The sequence below is a fragment of the Chlorocebus sabaeus genome, chromosome 10 (assembly GCF_047675955.1).
Source record: "Chlorocebus sabaeus isolate Y175 chromosome 10, mChlSab1.0.hap1, whole genome shotgun sequence".
NCBI lineage: Eukaryota > Metazoa > Chordata > Mammalia > Primates > Cercopithecidae > Chlorocebus > Chlorocebus sabaeus.
This window is the reverse complement of record NC_132913.1, coordinates 58,608,004-58,627,323: the sequence shown is the minus strand read 5'-3', so window position 1 is coordinate 58,627,323 and position 19,320 is coordinate 58,608,004. Positions and strand designations below refer to the sequence as shown.

Sequence of the window (19,320 nt, the reverse complement as noted above, 5' to 3'; positions counted from 1 at the left end):
TCATGCCACTGTACTCCAGCCTTGGGCAAGACAGAGTGAGACTCCATCTCAAAAAAATAAATACATAATAAAAATACAAAAATTAGCTGGGCGTGGTACTACACGCCTTTGATCCCAGCTACTCTGGAGGCTGAGGCAGGAGAATCGCTGGAACCTGGGAGATGGAGGTTGCAGTGAGCCAAGATAACGCCACTGTACTCTAGCCTGGGTGACAGTGAGTAAGACCCTGTCTCAAAAAAAGAAAAAACTAAAGGCAAGGCAATGTGTATAGTGTCACTTAGGACTATAGTAGTAGATTCAACCCCAGAAAAGTTCTAGAAAAGTAGCATCTTGGTAGCTTGGAAAATTCAGGCAGAAGTAAGTGGCAAGCAATTTGGCTAGATCCTGAGTCTGGAGGACCCAGCTTAAATGGGAATAAATTGTAGGTGGCTACAAAAGAAGAGTAAGTTGTCCTTCTTGTCACTGAAATGGAAGTACACAATATTACAGAGCTGGCCGGCCGCGGTGGTTCACGCCTCTAATCCCAGCACTTTGGGAGGCTGAGGCAGGCAGATCACAAGGTCAGGAGATCGAGACCATCCTAGCTAACACGGTGAAACCCTGTCTCTACTAAAAATACAAAAAATTAGCCGGGCATGGTGGCAAGCGCCTGTAATCCCAGCTACTCGGGAGGCTGAGGCAGGAGAATGGCGTGAACCCAGGAGGCGGAGCTTGCAGTGAGCCGAGATCACAGCCACTGCACTCCAGCCTGGGCAACAGAGTGAGACTCTGTCTCAAAATAAATAAATAAATAAAATAAAATAAAATATAATATTACAGAGCCAAGCATAAAGCAGGCAGTCTATACGTTTTTTGTCTCTTCTTTTCCTTTTCCTCTCCCTCTATCCAGAGATAAGTGAAGACAGCAGAGTTGGCCCAAGTAGGGTGAAGAAAGAAAAGGGGCTTCATACCATTCCTGTCTTGTCCATCTCACCCCCAGCCCACCCCCACCTGCAGTTCTCAGGAATTGTCTCGGGAGCTGCACTATGAACCAAGATGAGATTATCAAGAAAAGTAGCTCCCCTTCCTTACCTTTATCCTCAACCCCAGACATTAAAGGATAGCTGAGAGGAAAGGATTTGCAGGAGGAGGCGGCTGCATTTTAAAGTGTTTGTTTATTTTTCTGCATTTTAGTTTCATGCTTGTTTTACTAACAATTACAGAAAGATTTTGCTATGTACATAAAATATTTATCCTGAAAGTGAATATTTTAAGGTTTAGATATGATTTTCCTTCATTGGCAAAGCCTACGATATAAGCACAGTGTGAAAATAACCTGTAATAAAATAAACAAAAAATACGTTTCTTTTTTTCTTTTATGTCCTTATGTTCTAGTTCTTTAAAAAGGGCTTTTCACCTAATCATGCCACCTCCTTCTGTCCTACTTCTCTCTTATTTTATAGTTGCTTTCATTTTCTCAGTATCTGCTTCCTTCGTAATATGACATAATCTGAGTTTTACCTCACTATTCCACTGAACAATGTTTTAATTGAAAGGAATTTACAGATTATCTGATTCAAACTTTTCATTTTTTTCAAATAAGAAAACCTCAGCAGCTTTAAGTAGCTTAGATAAGGCAGAGACAACAAGGACTTAGCACACAAGCTTGCATTTACCATTCTCTGCCCATGGCAGACATTGATAATCGATTTTATACTCTGTAACTCCCAATGAGCTTTATGAGTCCTTCTCAGAGCTCTGTAGGCAGCCAATGCTGTCACTCAGAATGAATATGAGATCTGAAATCTATGCCATCCCTGGCCCATAATCACACATAAAGCCATGAACACTTAGCTAAAAACACTAAATCAAGAGCAGCTATAAGGGATTACATTTGACTAAAAGCCAGATAAGTAGAATAAACAGTAAAGGAGAAAAGCAAAGGCTCCCTGATATTGAACTAGGCTTGGAATGTGAATAAAATTTAAATAGGCAGACAGTAAGGAGGAGAGAATTCTTTGAGGAAAAACCATGTGAGCAAAGGCAGAGGCTGCTCAGGGCCAAGCATGACAGTTTGGCTAGGGGAGCTGCTTCAGATTGGAAAACTGTTGGAAAGATTAATTGGGGTCAGTAGTAGGAGATCTTAAGAGCTCAACTAAGATATTAAAATTTTATCCTATGGATTAAAATCATGAAAGTTTTTGAGCAAGGAGATGATTTGACAAAATTATCATTTTAAACAGAATTATTCATCGATAACATGCAGGAAGGATTGACAGGGAGAATAATACAGCGTGTTAGGAAGCAGATTTGTTTCCAGGCCTCAGGAGATAGAGGTTGTACTAAGGGAGTACCAATGGGAAACAAAAAAGACAGGAAATATCAAAGATGGCATTAAAAATAAAAATTAAAGAGGACATAGAATTTTATGGCCAATGGAGAGGATAGTGGAAGAAAAATAATTTATCTTCATGAGGTGAATGATGGTGGTACCTCTGAACTAAATAAAGAAGTCAAAAGGAGAATGAGCTCATTTTGGAGGAAAGATATTCCCTCTTTAGATACGTACAACTTGGGATGGCTTTGTCATATTTTTTATCTTGCAAGAAAAATGAAGCACACTCAGTTTTTATCTGTCTCAGAACTACCTTCATTTTCTGTAAGTACCAGGAAACATCTGTGGTTTTGAAGTTTAGCTTTGACATCATATATCAAGCTCTGTGAAGTTACCACTCTGGCCATTTGGGTGATTTCTTGATACTCTAGGACTTTTGAATCTAGTCATTTAGCAAGTTGGTATTCTTTTTTCCTTCTTTACAAAATATTTTTATTTTTGTTAGCCTTACGTTTATGGTTTAGATTTCTTTGGCCTTATCAAGCTTTTCTTATTTTGTCTTCAACAAAGTTAAAGCTAGCATATAAAACAAGATTTCCACAAACTGGGTATCTTTTTAATACTTTGTTTTCAAAGGATGCAAGGTGTTGTAAACCGACTGTCCAAGTTACTGAAACCTGGAGGAATGCTGTTATTTCGAGACTATGGAAGATATGATAAGACTCAGCTTCGTTTTAAAAAGGGTAATAGTATATTCAGTTTGAGGTTATTTTTAAGTGTTCTAAAGATGCCTTGATTATATTTCACATCAAAGTATTTAGTTGTTGTTGTTGTTGTTTTTAAGGAATACCCTTAAAAGTCTCTCTTTTCACAATTTTTTTCAGGACGTTGTTTATCTGAAAATTTTTATGTTCGAGGAGATGGTACCAGAGCATATTTCTTTACAAAAGGTATGCTAATCTACAAGAGGAAATGATTGGTCATAATGGTTCTTGTTAGTTATTATCTCATAGATTATAGCTCAGAAGCTATAAAACTGACGCTTCTATCATTGATTAAGCATTAGATGTCTTCATACTTTGATGCTTATAACTGGTCTACATAAAAGGTTGAAAATGGCCATTTATTTTTTAATCTTTTTCCAGTTGAAACTGCTTTAAAGAGGCTCTTGTTTTACCCTCATACCCAGATGAAGGTGAAGGCTGTTCCATTTTGGAGATATTGTTAGCCTAGATATGAAAAAAATTGATGATATACCACAACCAGAGGAGGACATTTGATAAATTTATAGAAAATTACTTATCTTGGCCCATCACAGGGGTGCTCACCTGTAATTCCATCACTTTGGGAGGTGAAAGTGAGAAGATTGCTTGGAGCCAGGAATTTGAGACCAGCCTAGACAAGACTCTGTCTCTACAAAACAAATTTTTTTAAATTAGCCGGGCTGGTGGTGCATACCTGTAGTCCCAGCTACTTGGGAGGCTAAGGTGGGAGGATCACTTGAGCCAGGGCAGATGAGGCTACAGTGAGGTATGATTGGACCACTGTGCTCCAGCCTGGGCAGCAGAATGAACCTTATGTCTAAAAAAACAGTACATTTTCAAAATAGAAAGAAGGAAAATTACTCATCTCTAGCTAATTTCTCTTTTTTTTTTTTTTTTTTTTTTTTTTGAGATAGAGTCTCCCTCTGTTGCCTAGGCTGGAGTGCAGTGGCACAATCTCAGCTCACTGCAGTCTCCACCTCTCCAGTTCAAACGATTCTCCCACCTCAGCCTCCCAAGTAGCTGGGATTACAGGCACCCACCTCCATACCTAGGTAATTTTTGTATTTTTATTAGAGATGGGGTTTCACCAGGGTGGTCTCAAACTCCTGACCTCAGGTGATTTGCCTGCTTCAGCCTCCAAAAGTGCTGGGATTACAGGCATGAGCCACTATGCCCAACGAATTTCTCATTTTAAAAATGCATTTCTGACAGTACCAAGTAAATGCTGCATTCAAGGATTTTCCCAAATTTATGTGAGTACTTTTATAATCTGCCATTTTGGGTTTTCGTAAACCAACAAAAACTCAGAAAGGGAGCACCTTTCAAAATATTGAAAGCTGCAACCAATAGTGTTATATATCTGTTGACGTCTGCCGTGTCAGTCTGTAAACAGGTGTATTTTTATATGCATGGTGTATTTTTGTGAAGTCGAAGAAACTCGCTTGGTTTCATAGGTTTCCTTCACCAAATTGTTCTAAAGAGTGTTTCTTGTATAAATGAAATTTAGATGGTCAGTTACTCCATCAATGTTCTATTCCTTACCTCCCCCATCCCTAGTCACATGTCATATCTTTTATTGCCATTTTTGTCTCACAGGGGAAGTCCACAGTATGTTTTGCAAAGCCAGTTTAGATGAAAAGCAAAATCTGGTTGATCGCCGCTTACAAGTTAATAGGAAAAAACAAGTGAAAATGCACCGAGTGTGGGTTCAAGGCAAATTCCAGAAACCATTGCACCAGACTCAGAATAGCTCCAATATGGTATCTACACTCCTTTCTCAAGACTGAACTTTGTAACATGTTAAGGTACAAAGCCAGAGGACTGTTATTCAAGGACTACTATAAGTCTTTCGTTTCTCAAAAGACAATGAGAAAAAAAGAAGAGAATTTGTGTTTCCTGCTGTTTTGTCATAGGTGAGCTGCTTTGTACATTTTAAGCAATGTAAGTGGTTTGGCACAGTGTGCCTTTTTCTGTGCTTTGAAAACTTGATATGCCGAGCTTGTTTGAATTTATTACATCTAACCATTTTGCTTGTTTCTTGAATTTTATAAGCATTCAATTAAATTAGTATTATGTCAGGTAATTTTGAGAAATCTTAACTTGACATTTTTTGGAAGTAAAAAAAATTGTTTATTTGTTTGGGCTTAGTAAACCAGTTCCCAAACACAGTCGGACTCTTCCCATTGTCATCTGATTGCAGAGAGAAAGCACACCTTGTTTCCAGGGAAAGCTACAACAAGCCCAAAGTCAAAGTGTATTATTTTTTGTCTTGTTGTTGTCTATTTTCTCCCACTTTTTTTTCTTTAATTCAGGGGCTGACACCTGAAATCGAATTTTAGTTCCTCTTTCCTTTCCTAAAATTGGGGAAGTATAGCCCATGCTAACATTATTTTCAGGCTATTCTTAGATATACATGTTGTTAGGCCAGGTGCAGTGGCTCACACCTGTAATCCCAGCACTTTGGGAGATTGAGGCAGGCAGATCGCTTCAAGTCAGGAGTTCGAGACCAGCCTGGACATGGCGAAACCCTTTCTCTACCAAAAATACAAAAATTAGCCAGGCATGGTGGCACATACCTGTGGTCCCAGCTACTCGGGACACTGAGGTGGGAGGATCGCTTGAGCCTGGGAGGCAGAGGTTGCAGTGAGCTGAGATCGTACCACTGCACTCCAAACTGAATGACAGGGTAAGACCTCATCTCAAAATTAAAAAAAAAAAAAGATATGTAAGCTGACAAGCTCTTGTATCAGGGGCTTTTGACCAGAGCAACTTCATCTTGAATAGGGACTGTGTAAAATGAGGCTGAGACCTACTGGGCTGCAATCCCAGGAGGTTAAGGCATTCTTAGTCACAGGATGAGATAGGAAGTCAGTACAAGATACAGGTCATGCAGACCTTGCTGATAAAACAGGTTGCAGTGAAGAAGCCGGCCAAATGCCACCAAAACCAAGATGGCAATGAGAGTGTCCTCTGGCTATCCTCACTGCTACACTCCCACCAGTGCCATGACAGTTTACAAATGTCATGGCAACATCAGGAAGTTACCTATATGGTCTACAAAGGGGAGGCCTGAATAATCCATCCCTTGTTTAGCATATAATCAAGAAATAACCATAAAAATGGGCAACCAGTAGCCCTTGGGGCTGCTCTGCCTATGGAGTAGCCATGCTTTACTTTTTTTCTTTTTCTTTTTCTTTTTTTTTTTTGAGATGGAGTCTCGCTCTGGCACCCAGGCTGGAGTGCCGTGGCATGATCTCAGCTCACTGCCAGCTCTGCCTCCCGGGTTCACGCCATTCTTCTGCCTCAGCCTCCTGAGTAGCTGGGACTACAGGCGCCCACCACCATGCCCGGCTAATTTTTTTTTTTTTGTATTTTTAGTAGAGACGGGGTTTCACCATGTTAGCCAGGATGGTCTCAATCTCCTGACCTCATGATCCGCCTGCCTCGGCCTCCCAAAGTGCTGGGATTACAGATGTGAGCCACCATACCCGGCCTATTCTTTACTTTTTTTTTTGTTTGTTTGTTTTTTTTTTTGAGAGGGAGTCTGGCTCTGTCGCCCAGGCTGGAGTGCAGTGGCCGGATCTCAGCTCACTGCAAGCTCCGCCTCCCGGGTTCATGCCATTCTCCTGCCTCAGCCTCCCGAGTAGCTGACAGGCGCCTGCCACCTCGCCCGGCTAGTTTTTTGTATTTTTTAGTAGAGACAGCTTTTCACCGTGTTAGCCAGGATGGTCTCGGCCTCCCAAAGTGCTGGGATTACAGGCTTGAGCCACTATTCTTTACTTTCTTGATAAACTTGTTTTCACTTTACTGTATGGACTCAATTCTTTCTTGCACAAGATCCAAGAATCCTCTCTTGGCGGCTGAATCCAGACCCTTTCTGGTATCAGTGGTAAGCTCTGTTTAAGACAACTGTCATACCTAAGAAAATTATTAAATTGTGGCAGTTAAAAATGTATTTATCCCCTTGAGGGTCAGGCGCAGTCACTCAAGCCTGTAATCCCAGCACTTTGGGAGGCCAAGGAGGCGGATCACGAGGTCAGGAGTTCAAAACCAGCCTGACCAACATTGAAAAACTCCATCTCTACTGAAAATACAAAAAAAATTAGTCAGGCGTGGTGATGGGCACCTATAATCCCAGCTACTTGGGAGGCTGAGGCAGGAGAATCACTTGAACCCGGGAAGCAGAGGTTGCAGTGAGCCAAGATCAATCACACCACTGCACTCCAGCCTGGGTGACAGTGCAAGACTCCATCTCAAAAAAAAAAAAAATTTATTTACTTCCTTGCTTCAAAAAGGACATAAGTTGACTTGCAAATCACATTTTGTAGAAATGAAGTTTTTAAGATTGGTCTCGTACTCATTACATAATATTTATTGACTACTTACATATTGAGTGCTGAATTCTGTGCAATAATATAAACAATAAAGACCCAGCCTTGTTTATGCTCTTCAGGGAGAATAAATAGAGTCCAGCTGGCAAAACAAAATGTGCATATCCCAAACCTATAAATCATGATCTAAGACAATATACAAACAAATACTCAAATAGGGAACTTACAGCAGACTTTGATTATGAATCACAGAACCTAGAAGAAATGAATACTCTCTTGAAAGAACCATCATTGGAATAATTCAGTTCCAACTGTTTTTTCTTTCTGAATTCACTTAAAATCCAATTTTCTAGAAGAATATCATTGGTCCAGCTTTAGTCATTGGTTCATCTCTTAACAGGCTGGGGCAGGGCAGCTTAATTGATGGGGCCACCAGAATGGGCAACATGGTGAAAACCCTGTCTCTACCAAAAATACAAAAATTAGCCAGGGATAGTGGCACGCACCTGTGGTCCCAGCTACTCAGGAGGCTGAGGTGGGAGGATCTTTTGAGCCTGGGAGGCAGAGGTTGCAGTGAGCTGAGATTGCACCACTGCACTCCAACCTGGAATGGAAGGAAATTTCACTTCCTGGAATGGAAGAAAGTTCTTCAAAGGAAAATGAAGACACTGCTATCAAAAAAAAAAAACAGGGGAGGGATGCTGTCCAGTCACACCCAACACATCATATAGCAGTGGTAGCAGTAGTAATAGTAGTTCCAGAGAGAGAGAGAGAGAGAGATCAGCTCTGAAAAAGAATGGAAAAGAATCAGGTTTCTTGGGGGAGGTAGGTCTTAGGCTAGTTCTTGAGTCTACGTTCTCAGCAGATGGTGAGAAAACAAGTGTGGTGTGGGATATTAATGATGAGGAATAGGTAGAAAAGACGGGGAGGGGGTCATCTCGTTGATAACCTAGAATAGCAGGTATATTGACTTCTCGTCTCTGAACTGGAGCCATCTGAGATCAGTTTGTTTTTGCTTTATCCTAGACATGGTGTCTTATAAATGTATTGAGAGAGGTTGAGGAGTTGTCTATAGAATGGAATGGAGTGAGGTCAGAGATCAATGGCAAGGAAGAGCACATAAAGGTTTTTCCACAAACTTGCCTTGATGGCAAGTCCGCAAAAGTACAGTTATCAAGCTTTCTGTTGAAACATGGATAAGTCAGTAAATATAAATGTTAAAATTTGCCCAAGACTCTTAACTCAGTTGTATTTCATAATTAAAGTGTACATTAACAAGCCAAACTAGTCATGAAAGTATTACATACAATAAGGGTAGTTTAGATAAGTTAATGTTGCTATGGGAACCCCAGCAGATCTCCTTGTGTCTCCATTTAAAAATCATGGCCCAAGGTGGTTTTAAAAACAACAGAAGGTAAAATTATTCTCACATTCTCACACATGTAAATTGTACTGTCTCTCTCAGTTCTAAATAGCGGATTCAAGCCAGCCTCTTGACTGGCACAGTAAAATTCAGCTTCGTGTCTTTCTATAATGTATTACAGCATGTGAGTTAACCTTTAGAAGCTTCAAAAATACATCAACCAAATTTGGACTGTGAGACACAAACTGGTCTCTTTTGGGCTCTGTCCAGCATAGCCTTCCTATTCCACATGGCTGCGCAGCAGGGCCATTTCCACCAGTGTCTTCTGCTTGCCTGGTCAGTCTTTCTCTCTCTTAACCTACCTACAGCTTCCTTCTCAGGGTTTGCTGCTATACGGAAGTGTAGATTTTGGCACAGAAAGAAAAGGGAAAGACCTATTTGGAATTTTGTCTATAGATGTTAAGAAATCATGAAGTGTTGCAAATGTAACTGCTTGGTATTAGTTTAAAATATTTGATAACTGCATGAAATTCTAATTTACCCCTCACATCCATAAAGCTAGGACCAGTTGGTTAGGCAGAGTTTGATACTTAAAAATTCATCTTCTGAGAGAGCTGAATTTCAAACAGACCATTTTCTTTCCAGCAGTAAAAGGTGTATTATTTCATCTTCTTACAATACAGAAACAATGGAATATATTGTTTAAATGCACCCTTCATTTTTTTTCTCCATTTCTAAAAATTCACTTTTGAGCATCGTCCAAATGTAAAAATTCTCACACATGAGGAACTATTTCCAAAGGTGGTGAGAAAGTTAAGATAACAGTTTCTATTATTAAAAGTTTTGCATTCGGTATGACACATTTGCCTGTATTGAAACCCATTTAACATTGACTTCTGAGAACTTATTTGCTTTGCCTCTCTCGGTTCCATATGCTTTGTCTCCAAATTGTGAACATGTCCCTGTTTCTATCCGGGTGTGATCCTATGTCGTTGCTGTACTCTAGTTGGTACTGAAAATTCACCCATATGCAGATAGCTGCCCTCTTGGAGGCAAAACTTAAAGCTATCAGAACCATCTGGATTGTTAAACCCCAAAACTTCCAACTCATCAAAGTCCTGAAGCCTGAATAGATCATACATTGTTACTTCTAATTGGTTTTGATGTTTGTTATGCTCCTCACAAGTGCAGATAACTTCACATTTGCATCGCTAATAGACCTCTTCAAAGCCTCTGCTCCTCCTGCTTCCTGCCTCTGTTAGTCATCGGGAGACTCAGTGTTGGCGTGGGTATTTTCCCCGCTTGTGAAAGTGCACTGTCAATTCTAGAGCATTGAATATATGTGAGGTATTGTTATTAATCTACAAGGCAGTACACACAGTATTCCAGCAACAGAGACTTTTTCAAAGGTTTTATGAGACATTGTAAGAAAGACAGTGTCTTTCCATGGAAAAAAAAGTGTTGCCTCAGAGTCAAACAGGAAGCATGGGTCCTAGTTTCTATTGAACTGCTTAGCTGATCTTAATTTAGCTCTGAATGCTAGATTTTGTGTATACTATACACATTATTAATCCTCAAACTCCTACAAATTCATTTTGATGATAACCATTTACAGAAGAGATATTGGGTAACTTGCTCAGGATATCATATCTAATAAATAACAGAGTCACAACTCGGACCCAGAACTCTCTGATTCCAAAACCTCTACTCGCTGCACTTGTAATGGATGGGCCCAAATGCTGCTGGGAAAGGCACCAGGGAAGAAAGATCTTCTGAGTCAAGCAGAAAACAATAGCAGTGGAGAGGAGTTTGTTTCAGATGACCTTCAAGGTTATGGCTCATTCTAGATCCAATCATTCTAGGAAATAAGTAGGTTACACTTGTCCACAATTACAAATTGGAAAGGAAGAGAAGGAAAGGAACTGAGAGGAATGACAAAGCAAAAAGCTTTCAATCAGTTCTTTTCAGCATTCTGCTTCTGCCTAGTTCTGCACTCGCCCCACCCCCTCAGACTTCAGCCTTCCACTTGGCATCCCTCCTCGCAGAGCACTCTCACTTGCATACTCCTCACTTAAAGAAAAAAAGCATTCTGTACTGCAAGGGGGAAAAAAACCCTTAAAATGTCTTCATAAGGATTCAGCTCTAGGGTAATATAAAATATGTGAAATCAGGAGGTGTCCATAAAAAAATATGAGTGAAAACATCGTTATTTAAAACATTGTATGTACATTAATGCCACATTAATACCAATTCAAGCATGAAATGTTGAGCATTTCTTGGAATACAGTTTCTTGGAATATGGTTGGGGATCTGAGAGGCACAAAGGTACCCACAAGATGGCTTTGGTGTAGTTGTAAATATAAATAGAAGTAAAATAACAGTTGCATCTTTTATAATCTATATTGTGGCCTCAAAGCTACAGAAAAAAGTGGATGCCAAAATCTGTCTTTCATTAACATATGTCTTAAATGACAGGGAAGAGGTGTTGAAGATAAAATTACTTTTTCCTAAGAGTATGAATCAGCAACATGCAGTAACAAGCAAGTAATAATAGTTCTGCGTGTGAGTGCCTACAGAGGGTAAGAAAAATAGCATCAGATTGAAAAAGCAAGTGCACCTGCAGGAGGGACCCAGGAGGCTGCAGAGCACAGCTCCCTTGAGCACCATCTCAAAGTATCTCAGAGCACAGTGACCCTAATTCTGGCAAGTCAGGCTGGCATAAGATGGATGGAGCACACTGAAACCTCCAGATGGTCAGACAGCCCACCCTCAGCTGCCCCTGGAGCTCGGCAGAGGCAAGCTACAAGGCATTGCTACTTGGCCAAGAGTTTAAAACAACAGCTCCTGATTCTACACTGTCTGTGGTTTCACAACCACTTAACCTTAAGTAAGGAACAGCTAGAAGCAGCTGAATGAATAAATACATGTTAACGTTACATAAAGAGGAAAAAAAGCAATACTTGAGCACATGGACTTAAAATAGTGTCCAGGTAGCTGTGTCCTTGGCATCCCAGTGATCTGGGTCTTTATCTTTGATTTTCTCCAGCAGGTAGACACTAAGTAGATCCAGGCCCCAGGGCGGGAAATGCTTCTCTATCAGATGTTACCTATCAAATAAAATGAGCCTTTGATTGCCTCCTAAAATAAAGCCCCGGCATCATCTTTCCTAGTTGGGCTGATGAGGTTTGGTCCAGGAAAATGGAATTTTGTTATGCTTATAAAAATTATTTGGCCAAATGTTTTCAGTCCATTGCTCCTAGTTCATTGCAGAAAACGCAGAAATTTTTTCCTCAGTTAATCTTTACCAAGTATTGGTTGTTTCAGAAAACACTGGAGGACATTCACCCTTTGGGTTTTTAAGGCTTTTCCACTGGAAACAAGCACTAAACCTGTGTGACTTCCTAAAATTAGCAATGAGCCCGCTGCTGAGTCCACTGGATTAGTGGGGCTTTTTTTTTTTTTTTTTTTTTTAATGCTCTGTACTTAGCACAAGCAACACTATGTAATTGCTGCCTCGTTTCTCTCACCTTCTGCCTCCTGAGAGCAACTTGTGTTCCTCCTGAGGCGGTCCTGCTGAACAGAATGTTTGGCATAAAGAATGCGATCGCTGTCCTTACATCTTTAGTTGTGCCCTGCTCCCTCAGGTGAGCAGAGACATATCCCCCTAAGCAGCATTTGGCACTAGCACTGAAAATTGCCTGAAAGAGAATGGCTGGAATTGCCAGCATCACATGCTGCATCGAAACAAGAAAGAAATTTCTGCCTCCAAGGATAATTGCTTTTCTCATTGCTCATACTTTTTCTTTCACAGCCCTCATTTATTTTAATATTTATATTTTTACTTTGACTTTCTAGAAGATATTTTTTAAGTTTATTTTTAATCCAAATGAAAGATGAAATTCAGGATCCCAAAAAGCATGGAAAAATCTATCCTTTCCATGAATATATTCTTAATCCACCACTCTTTCAGAGTGTCTCTTCATTTGCAGCTTTGTTTCTTAATAGAACACCTGGGCTCTGGAGATTAGTGAGACAAAGCTTCATTATAACCTTCCTTGTTTTACTCCCATTTCTTCCATGCTTTCTCTCCCTAACTCACTCTCCAGGTGCTTCTTTCTCTTGCCAAATAGTGCAAGGAAATACTTTTGCAGATCTTTTGTTTACTTTAGGAAAAAAAACATGGATCCAGGCTTTCCCATTCGGCACTGCTGCTCATTTCCTGACTGGCCTTTAAAGTTTGGCTCAGTAGCAATTTGGGGACTTGTTTTCTACCCACAGTAAAAGGAGCTGGGTGCCCAGCAGCCCCATGCCGGCATGAGAATTAAGTTCTGCTCATTCCCTGGATAAGCAAGCTGACGTTTTCCTCATAGATTTTCTTTTCCATTTCTCAAAGCTTTATTGCATACTCATTTAGCTTTGACTTTTAAAAAGACATTTTAATAGTGGTGTTTTTCCTCCAAGCGTGTGCAGAAGCTGATCATGTGCACGAGGAAGCTCGCGAGAATAAATAATTACCTCTTTGCTGTTTTTCACGTACTACCTCACACACTATACAACACACCCAGGGCTTACCCCAACTCCAATTTCATTAGCAAGTGCCTGACCTGGTATAGGAGGAACTGTGACACCAAAGGAATTTGACTTGGGTTACCTCACTTTCTAGGTTCCCAAGATTCCCAAGTTAAGGAAGCTTTGGTTATTACATAGTTGAACATTTTCTTATTTCATGTAAGTTTTGTAAATCTGTGATTTCTTCTCCTCTTTGGCACATTTACATTAAATTTTATTCTAGTTATGTAACTGTATAGTATAATTATGTTTATATATGGATATAAATTGCTCGGTTCATCCTACTTTGGGGAGTTTATTCATAGTTTGCTATGAGGTCAGTAACTTTCCAAAGAGACAGGCTTTCTAAACTTGAAGACTATACTTTTATATATTAATGCATTTTTTTTTTTTTTACATTAGAAGATAGTTAACCTAAGAAAGTTGAATGATAAGGCCGGGCGCAGTGGCTCAAGCCTGTAATCCCAGCACTTTGGGAGGCCAAGACGGGTGGATCATGAGGTCAGGAGATCGAGACCATCCTGGCTAATATGGTGAAATCCTGTCTCTACTAAAAAATACAAAAAACTAGCCGGGCGAGGTGGTGGGCACCTGTAGTCCCAGCTACTCGGGAGGCTGAGGCAGGAGAATGGCGTAAACCCGGGAGGCAGAGCTTGCAGTGAGCCGAGATCCGGCCACTGCACCACAGCCTGGGCAACAGAGCAAGACTCCGTCTCAAAAAAAAAAAAAAAAAAGAGAAAGTTGAATGATAAGTAGAATGAAAGTAGAAAGCACTGACTGACAAATCAAAGATCTTCAGTACATCAGGGATGAGTGTTGTCTTTCTTAAGGACTTAATCTGTAATATAAAATGTCAAATCAAATACCATATTCGGCCAGGCGTAGTGGCTCACACCTGTAATCCCAACACTTTGGGAGGCTGAGGCGGGTGGATCACCTGAGGTCAGGAGTTCGAGACCAGCCTGGCTAACATGGTGAAACCCCGTCTCTACTAAAAATACAAAAAATTATCTGGGCATGGTGGTGTACACCTGTAATCCCAGCTACTCAGGAGGCTGAGGCAAAAGAATCACTAGAACCCAGGAGGCAGAGGTTGCAGTGAGCTGAGATCACGCCACCACACTCCAGCCTGGGCAACAAGAGCAAAACTCTGTCTCAAAAAAAAAAAACAAAAAAAACAAACAAAAAAAAACAATAAATACCGTATTTGTGGTGGTACAGACAAAGACTAAGCTATTGGCATAGACAAGGTCCAACTGAGGAAGCACACTGTGTCACTGGTGATGAAGAATCCAGAGTTGGTCATTCCTCTAAAGCTCAGTGAGGAGCAGTCACCTCCAGGGAAGGCTACCAGCAGAAGCCAATAGCACTCTGACCTTATGGAAAGTGGACACACTTACACACAGACACATTAGCCAAATGCTGCTTCAGTGACCCAAAGAAAAACACAAAGTCACAGAAGATTGTTGCAAGAGTGACTTATGACTGAATCTCAGAGAACTGGACAGTAGGCTTAACTGTCCCCTGCCTAAGCTCAGAGAAAGAACCCAAGAAAGAGCACTGGTGGAGCTTTGGAAATAGGAAAGCGAGAGGCTGTCAGCTTTTTTCTGCTTACCTGAAACACCATTTCCGGTGTTTTTGTAGCACAGAAATGGCTACTAAAAGTATTAGGGTGCAGAAAACAATGGTCCAAAGGATGGTTCTTCAGCATGCTGAGCACACTGAACTAAAGGAAATTAAAACGCCATCAAAGCTGTCTCAGAACCAAGGAGTTGGCCGGGTGCGGTGGCTCACACTCCCAGCACTTTGGGAGGCGGAGGCAGGCAGATCATTTGAGGTCAGGAGTTCGAGACCAGCCTGACCAACATGTAGAAATCCCATCTCTACTAAAAATGCAAAATTAGCCAGGTGTGGTGGCACATGCGTATAATCCCAGCTACTCGGGAGGCTGAGGCAGGAGAATCGCTTGAACCCAGGAGGCGGAGGTTACAGTGAGTCGAGATTGTGCCATTGCACTCCAGCCTGGGCAACAAGAGTGAAACTCTGTCTCAAAAAAAAAAAAAAAAAGAACCAAGGACTCTTGGTTTCTTCACCCCACGTCAAACACAGGAAGGGGGTTCTCTGTGGAAGTTTCCTTATCTGACTGAGTTCTTCCAAAAGAAACACCATTGGCCCAAAACCCCTTCCCTAAGAAATCTCATTAAATAACCAGAGAAGATTAACCACCAGAAAAGATTGAAAGTCACCTTGCCCAGACAGAATTTTCATCTGTTTTTCTGAGGGCAGTTCCAAGAGGTTACTGGGGAGACTTTATCTGCATAATAAGACAACCTTTGGTCACAATGAAGTTCTGCCTCTTGCCTTCCTAAAATTTGTTGCCACCTCTCACAGAGCACAAAAAAACTTTGTTGCAGGCCATTATTTCTTCTCTGGTCCCATTTAGTTTTCAAAGTTTCATTTATAAACTACTGTCTGCTCTTTGGGTCCACTCAATTCTCCTAAAAATCATTCACTGCCTGTTTTAGTTTGTTCTCACACTGCTAATAAAGACATACCTGGCCAGACATGGTCTCTCACACCTGTAATCCTGGCACTTTGCAAGGCAGAGGTGGGTGGATCACCTGAGGTCAGGAATTTGAACCTCCGCCTCCCAGGGTTCAATCAATTCTCCAGCCTCAGCCTCCCGAGTAGCTGGGATTACAGGCACCTGCCACCATGCCCGGCTAATTTTTATATTTTTAGTAAAGATGGGGTTTCACCATGTTGGCCAGGCTAGTCTCGAACTCCTGACCACAGGTGATCCACCCACCTCAGCCTCCCAAAGTGTTGGGATTACAGGCGTGAGCCACTGCACTGTGCCCAGCCTGCAAGTTAGTTATTTTCTAGATACAATGGGGGTACAGGCATTAGGTAAATATACCCATTCCAAATGGGAGAAATTGGCCAAAATGAAGGGGCTACAGGCCCCAAGCAAGTCCAAAATCCAATGAGGCAGTCAAATCTTAAAGCTGCAAAATTACCTCCTTTGACTCCATATCTCACATTCAAGTCATGCTGGTGTAGATTCCCACAGTCTTGAGCAGCCCTGTCCCTGTGGCTTTGCAGGGTACAGCCCCTCTCCCAGCTGTTTTCATGGGCTGGTGTTGAGTGTCTGTGGCTTTTCCAGGCGCACAGTGCAAGCTGTTGCTGTATTTACCGTTCTGGGGTCTGGAGGATGGTGGTCCTCTTCTGCCAGCTACACTAGGCAGTGTCCCAGTAGGGACTCTGTGTGGGGGCTCCCACTCCACATTTCCCTTCTGCACTGCCCTAGCAGAGGTTCTCCATGAGGGCTCTGCCCCTGCAACACATCTCTGCCTGGACATCCAGGTGTGTCCATACAACCTCTGAAATGTAGGCAGAGGTTCCCAAACCTCAGTTCTTGGCTTCTGTGCACCTGCAGGCTCAACACCATGTGGATGCTGCAAAGGCTTGGGGCTTGCACCTTCTGAAGCCATGGCCCCAGCTGTACCTTGGTTCCTACTAGCCATGGCTGGACCAGCTGGGATGCAGGGCACCAAATCCGGAGGCTGCACACAGCAGGGGGTCCCTGGTCCCAGCCCAGGAAACCATTTTTCCCTCCTAGGCCTCTGGGCCCATGATGGGAGGGGCTGCCACAAAGGTCTCTGACATGCCCTGGGGACATTTTCCCTATTGTCTTGGTGATTAACATTTGGCTCCTTATTACGTATGCAAATTTCTGCAGCTGGCTTGAATTTCTCCCCAAAAATAGGGTTTTCTTTTCTATCACATTGTCAGGCTGTAAATTTTCCAAACTTTTATGCTCTGCTTCCTCTTGACGCTTTGCCACTTAGAAATTTCCTCCACCTGATACTGTAAGTCCTCTCTCTCAAGTTCAAAGTTCCACAGACCTCTAGGGCAGGCAAAATGCCACCAGACTCTTTGCATAGCAAGAGTGATCTTTACTCCAATTCCCAATATGTTCCTCATCTCCATCTGAGACCACCTCTGCCTGGACTTTATTGTCCATATCACTATCAGCATTTTGGTCAGAGCCATTCAACAGAGTCTCTAGGAGGTTCCAAACTTTCCCCCATTTTCCTGTCTTCTTCTGAGTCCTCCAAACTGTTCCAACCTCTGCCTGTTACCCATTTCCAAAGTTGCTTCCACATTCTCAGGTATCTTTACAGCAGCACCCCACTCCTGGTACCAATTTACTGTATTAGTCTGTTCTCATGCTACTAATGAAGACATAACTGAGACTGGGTAATTTATAAAGGAAAGAGGTTTGATTGACTCACAGTTCCACATGGCTGGGGAGGCCTCACAATCATGACTGAAGGCAAATGAAGAGCAAAGTCACATCTTACATGGCAGCAGGCAAGACAGCTTGTACAAGGGAACTCCTATTTATAAAACCATCAGATCTCATGAGACTTATTCACTACCACGAGAACAGTATGGAGGAAACTGCCCCCATGATTCAATTATCTCCACCTGGCCCAGCCCTTGACACATGGGGATTATTACAATTCAAGGTGAGATTTGCGTGGGGACACAGTCAAACCATGTTATTATCCTTCAAAATAGGCTGTATTGCCCCATCCCCTCTCTTCTGTGAAGAGGGAACTATGTAAGTTCCATCTGGCCTTTCCTTGAGTCTCATATTTTATGTGGCTCCGTGCTTATGCAAGTTAATAAATTTGTATGCTTTTCTCCTGTTAATTTGTCTATTGTCAGTTTATTTCAGTGGGATGACTCACTTATTGAACCTTCAGAGGGAAAATTTAAACTTCCCTACATAAAACACTTTTTTCTTGACACTGTTTTGAAGAGCAGTGACTCACCTTTACCTGATTCTTTGTTTGATTCCAGAGCCCTTGGACTTTTATATTTGTTTTCTACCATGATATCACAAACCATGAGTTTGTTGATGCTTCATAAATCTGGAAAGATGTGGCATGGATTTAGGAGAAATATACCCAGAGATGTAAAGAGGAAGGAGACACTGGCCAACCAGAAGATCACCCTCATTCCTCAGTGAAGGAGAAAGGCCTGACTCCTACCTTGTATAAGGGAACTAAGGGAACTGGGTAGGTATCAGTATAATGGAGTCACCAAGTGATTCAGGATTTACTGCCCCCATCTGAGGAAATAAACAGAGGGAATCAAAGAATACAGGGCAGAATAGTCTACTAGACAAGACCCCAGTGTGGAATCACAGCCATCCAGTGGGGTTTGAGAGAAACCCAATAAATAATATCCCTATGTTCTCTGCCCAAGTTTTAAACCAATCAAATAGATTAAGGTGTCAATAAATGAAGATTAAAATGTCAGCTCACCCTGGGCACAGTGGCTCTTGCCTGTAATCCCAGCACTTTGGGAGGCTGAGGCAGGTGGATCACCTGAGATCAGGAGTTTGAAACCAGCCTGGGCAACATGACGAAACCCCGTCTCTACTAAAAATACAGAAGTTAGCTGGGTGTGGTGGTGGGAGCCTGTAATCCCAGCTACCCAGAAGGCTGAGGCAGGAGAATCACTTGAACCCGGGAGGTGGAGGTAGCTGTGAGCCGAGATTGTGCCATTGGACTCCAGCCTAGGCAACAGAGCAAGACTCTGTCTCAAAAAGAAAAAAAAAAAAAGAAAAAAAAAATAGCTCAATTACTGATGAAGCTGGTACTGGAAAAAATGGACTTTGGGTACAAGGAATTAGTGTCTTCCTAATACTGAACCCCAGAATCAGGGCTCACAGCTAGACAGCCAAGGACTCTACACAGGGGGCCCTGCCCCTTTGAGGCCTATTGCAGCACACTTTCCTCCAACAGAAAACAAAGAAGAGCTGGATTAAACAAGCCTAAGTAACCGCCCATATTCACTGATTAGAGAAATCACTCCACCTCTCCCAGGAATGAGGAGGGTGGGATTAAAGAGGCTGGCAGTCTTAAATCAGTTGCTGTCCCTCCACATGGCAGGAAAGAACAG

At 41.9% G+C, this 19,320-nt stretch overlaps 1 protein-coding gene across 11 annotated transcripts in view; it reads left to right on the top strand.

The window, feature by feature from the left end:
- The window catches only part of METTL8 (methyltransferase 8, tRNA N3-cytidine), a 180,016-nt gene that overhangs the window by 96,177 nt on the left and 64,519 nt on the right, over positions 1–19,320 (top strand). For 6 of the 11 annotated variants that reach the window (XR_012094219.1, XR_012094218.1, XR_012094217.1 and 3 more), the window contains exons 8-11: positions 2,951–3,057; positions 3,199–3,264; positions 4,675–4,991; positions 18,214–18,431. Coding sequence is in view for 4 of the 11 variants with exons in the window: in XM_007965331.3 (XP_007963522.1) it covers positions 2,951–3,057; positions 3,199–3,264; positions 4,675–4,865 (364 nt within the window). In the remaining 7 variants the exon portion in view is untranslated. Of the gene's footprint in view, positions 1–2,950; positions 3,058–3,198; positions 3,265–4,674; positions 5,247–18,213; positions 18,432–19,320 lie in introns of those variants that run through there. The other 5 variants (XM_007965331.3, XM_007965330.3, XM_073019810.1 and 2 more) reach the window with 2 other exon arrangements.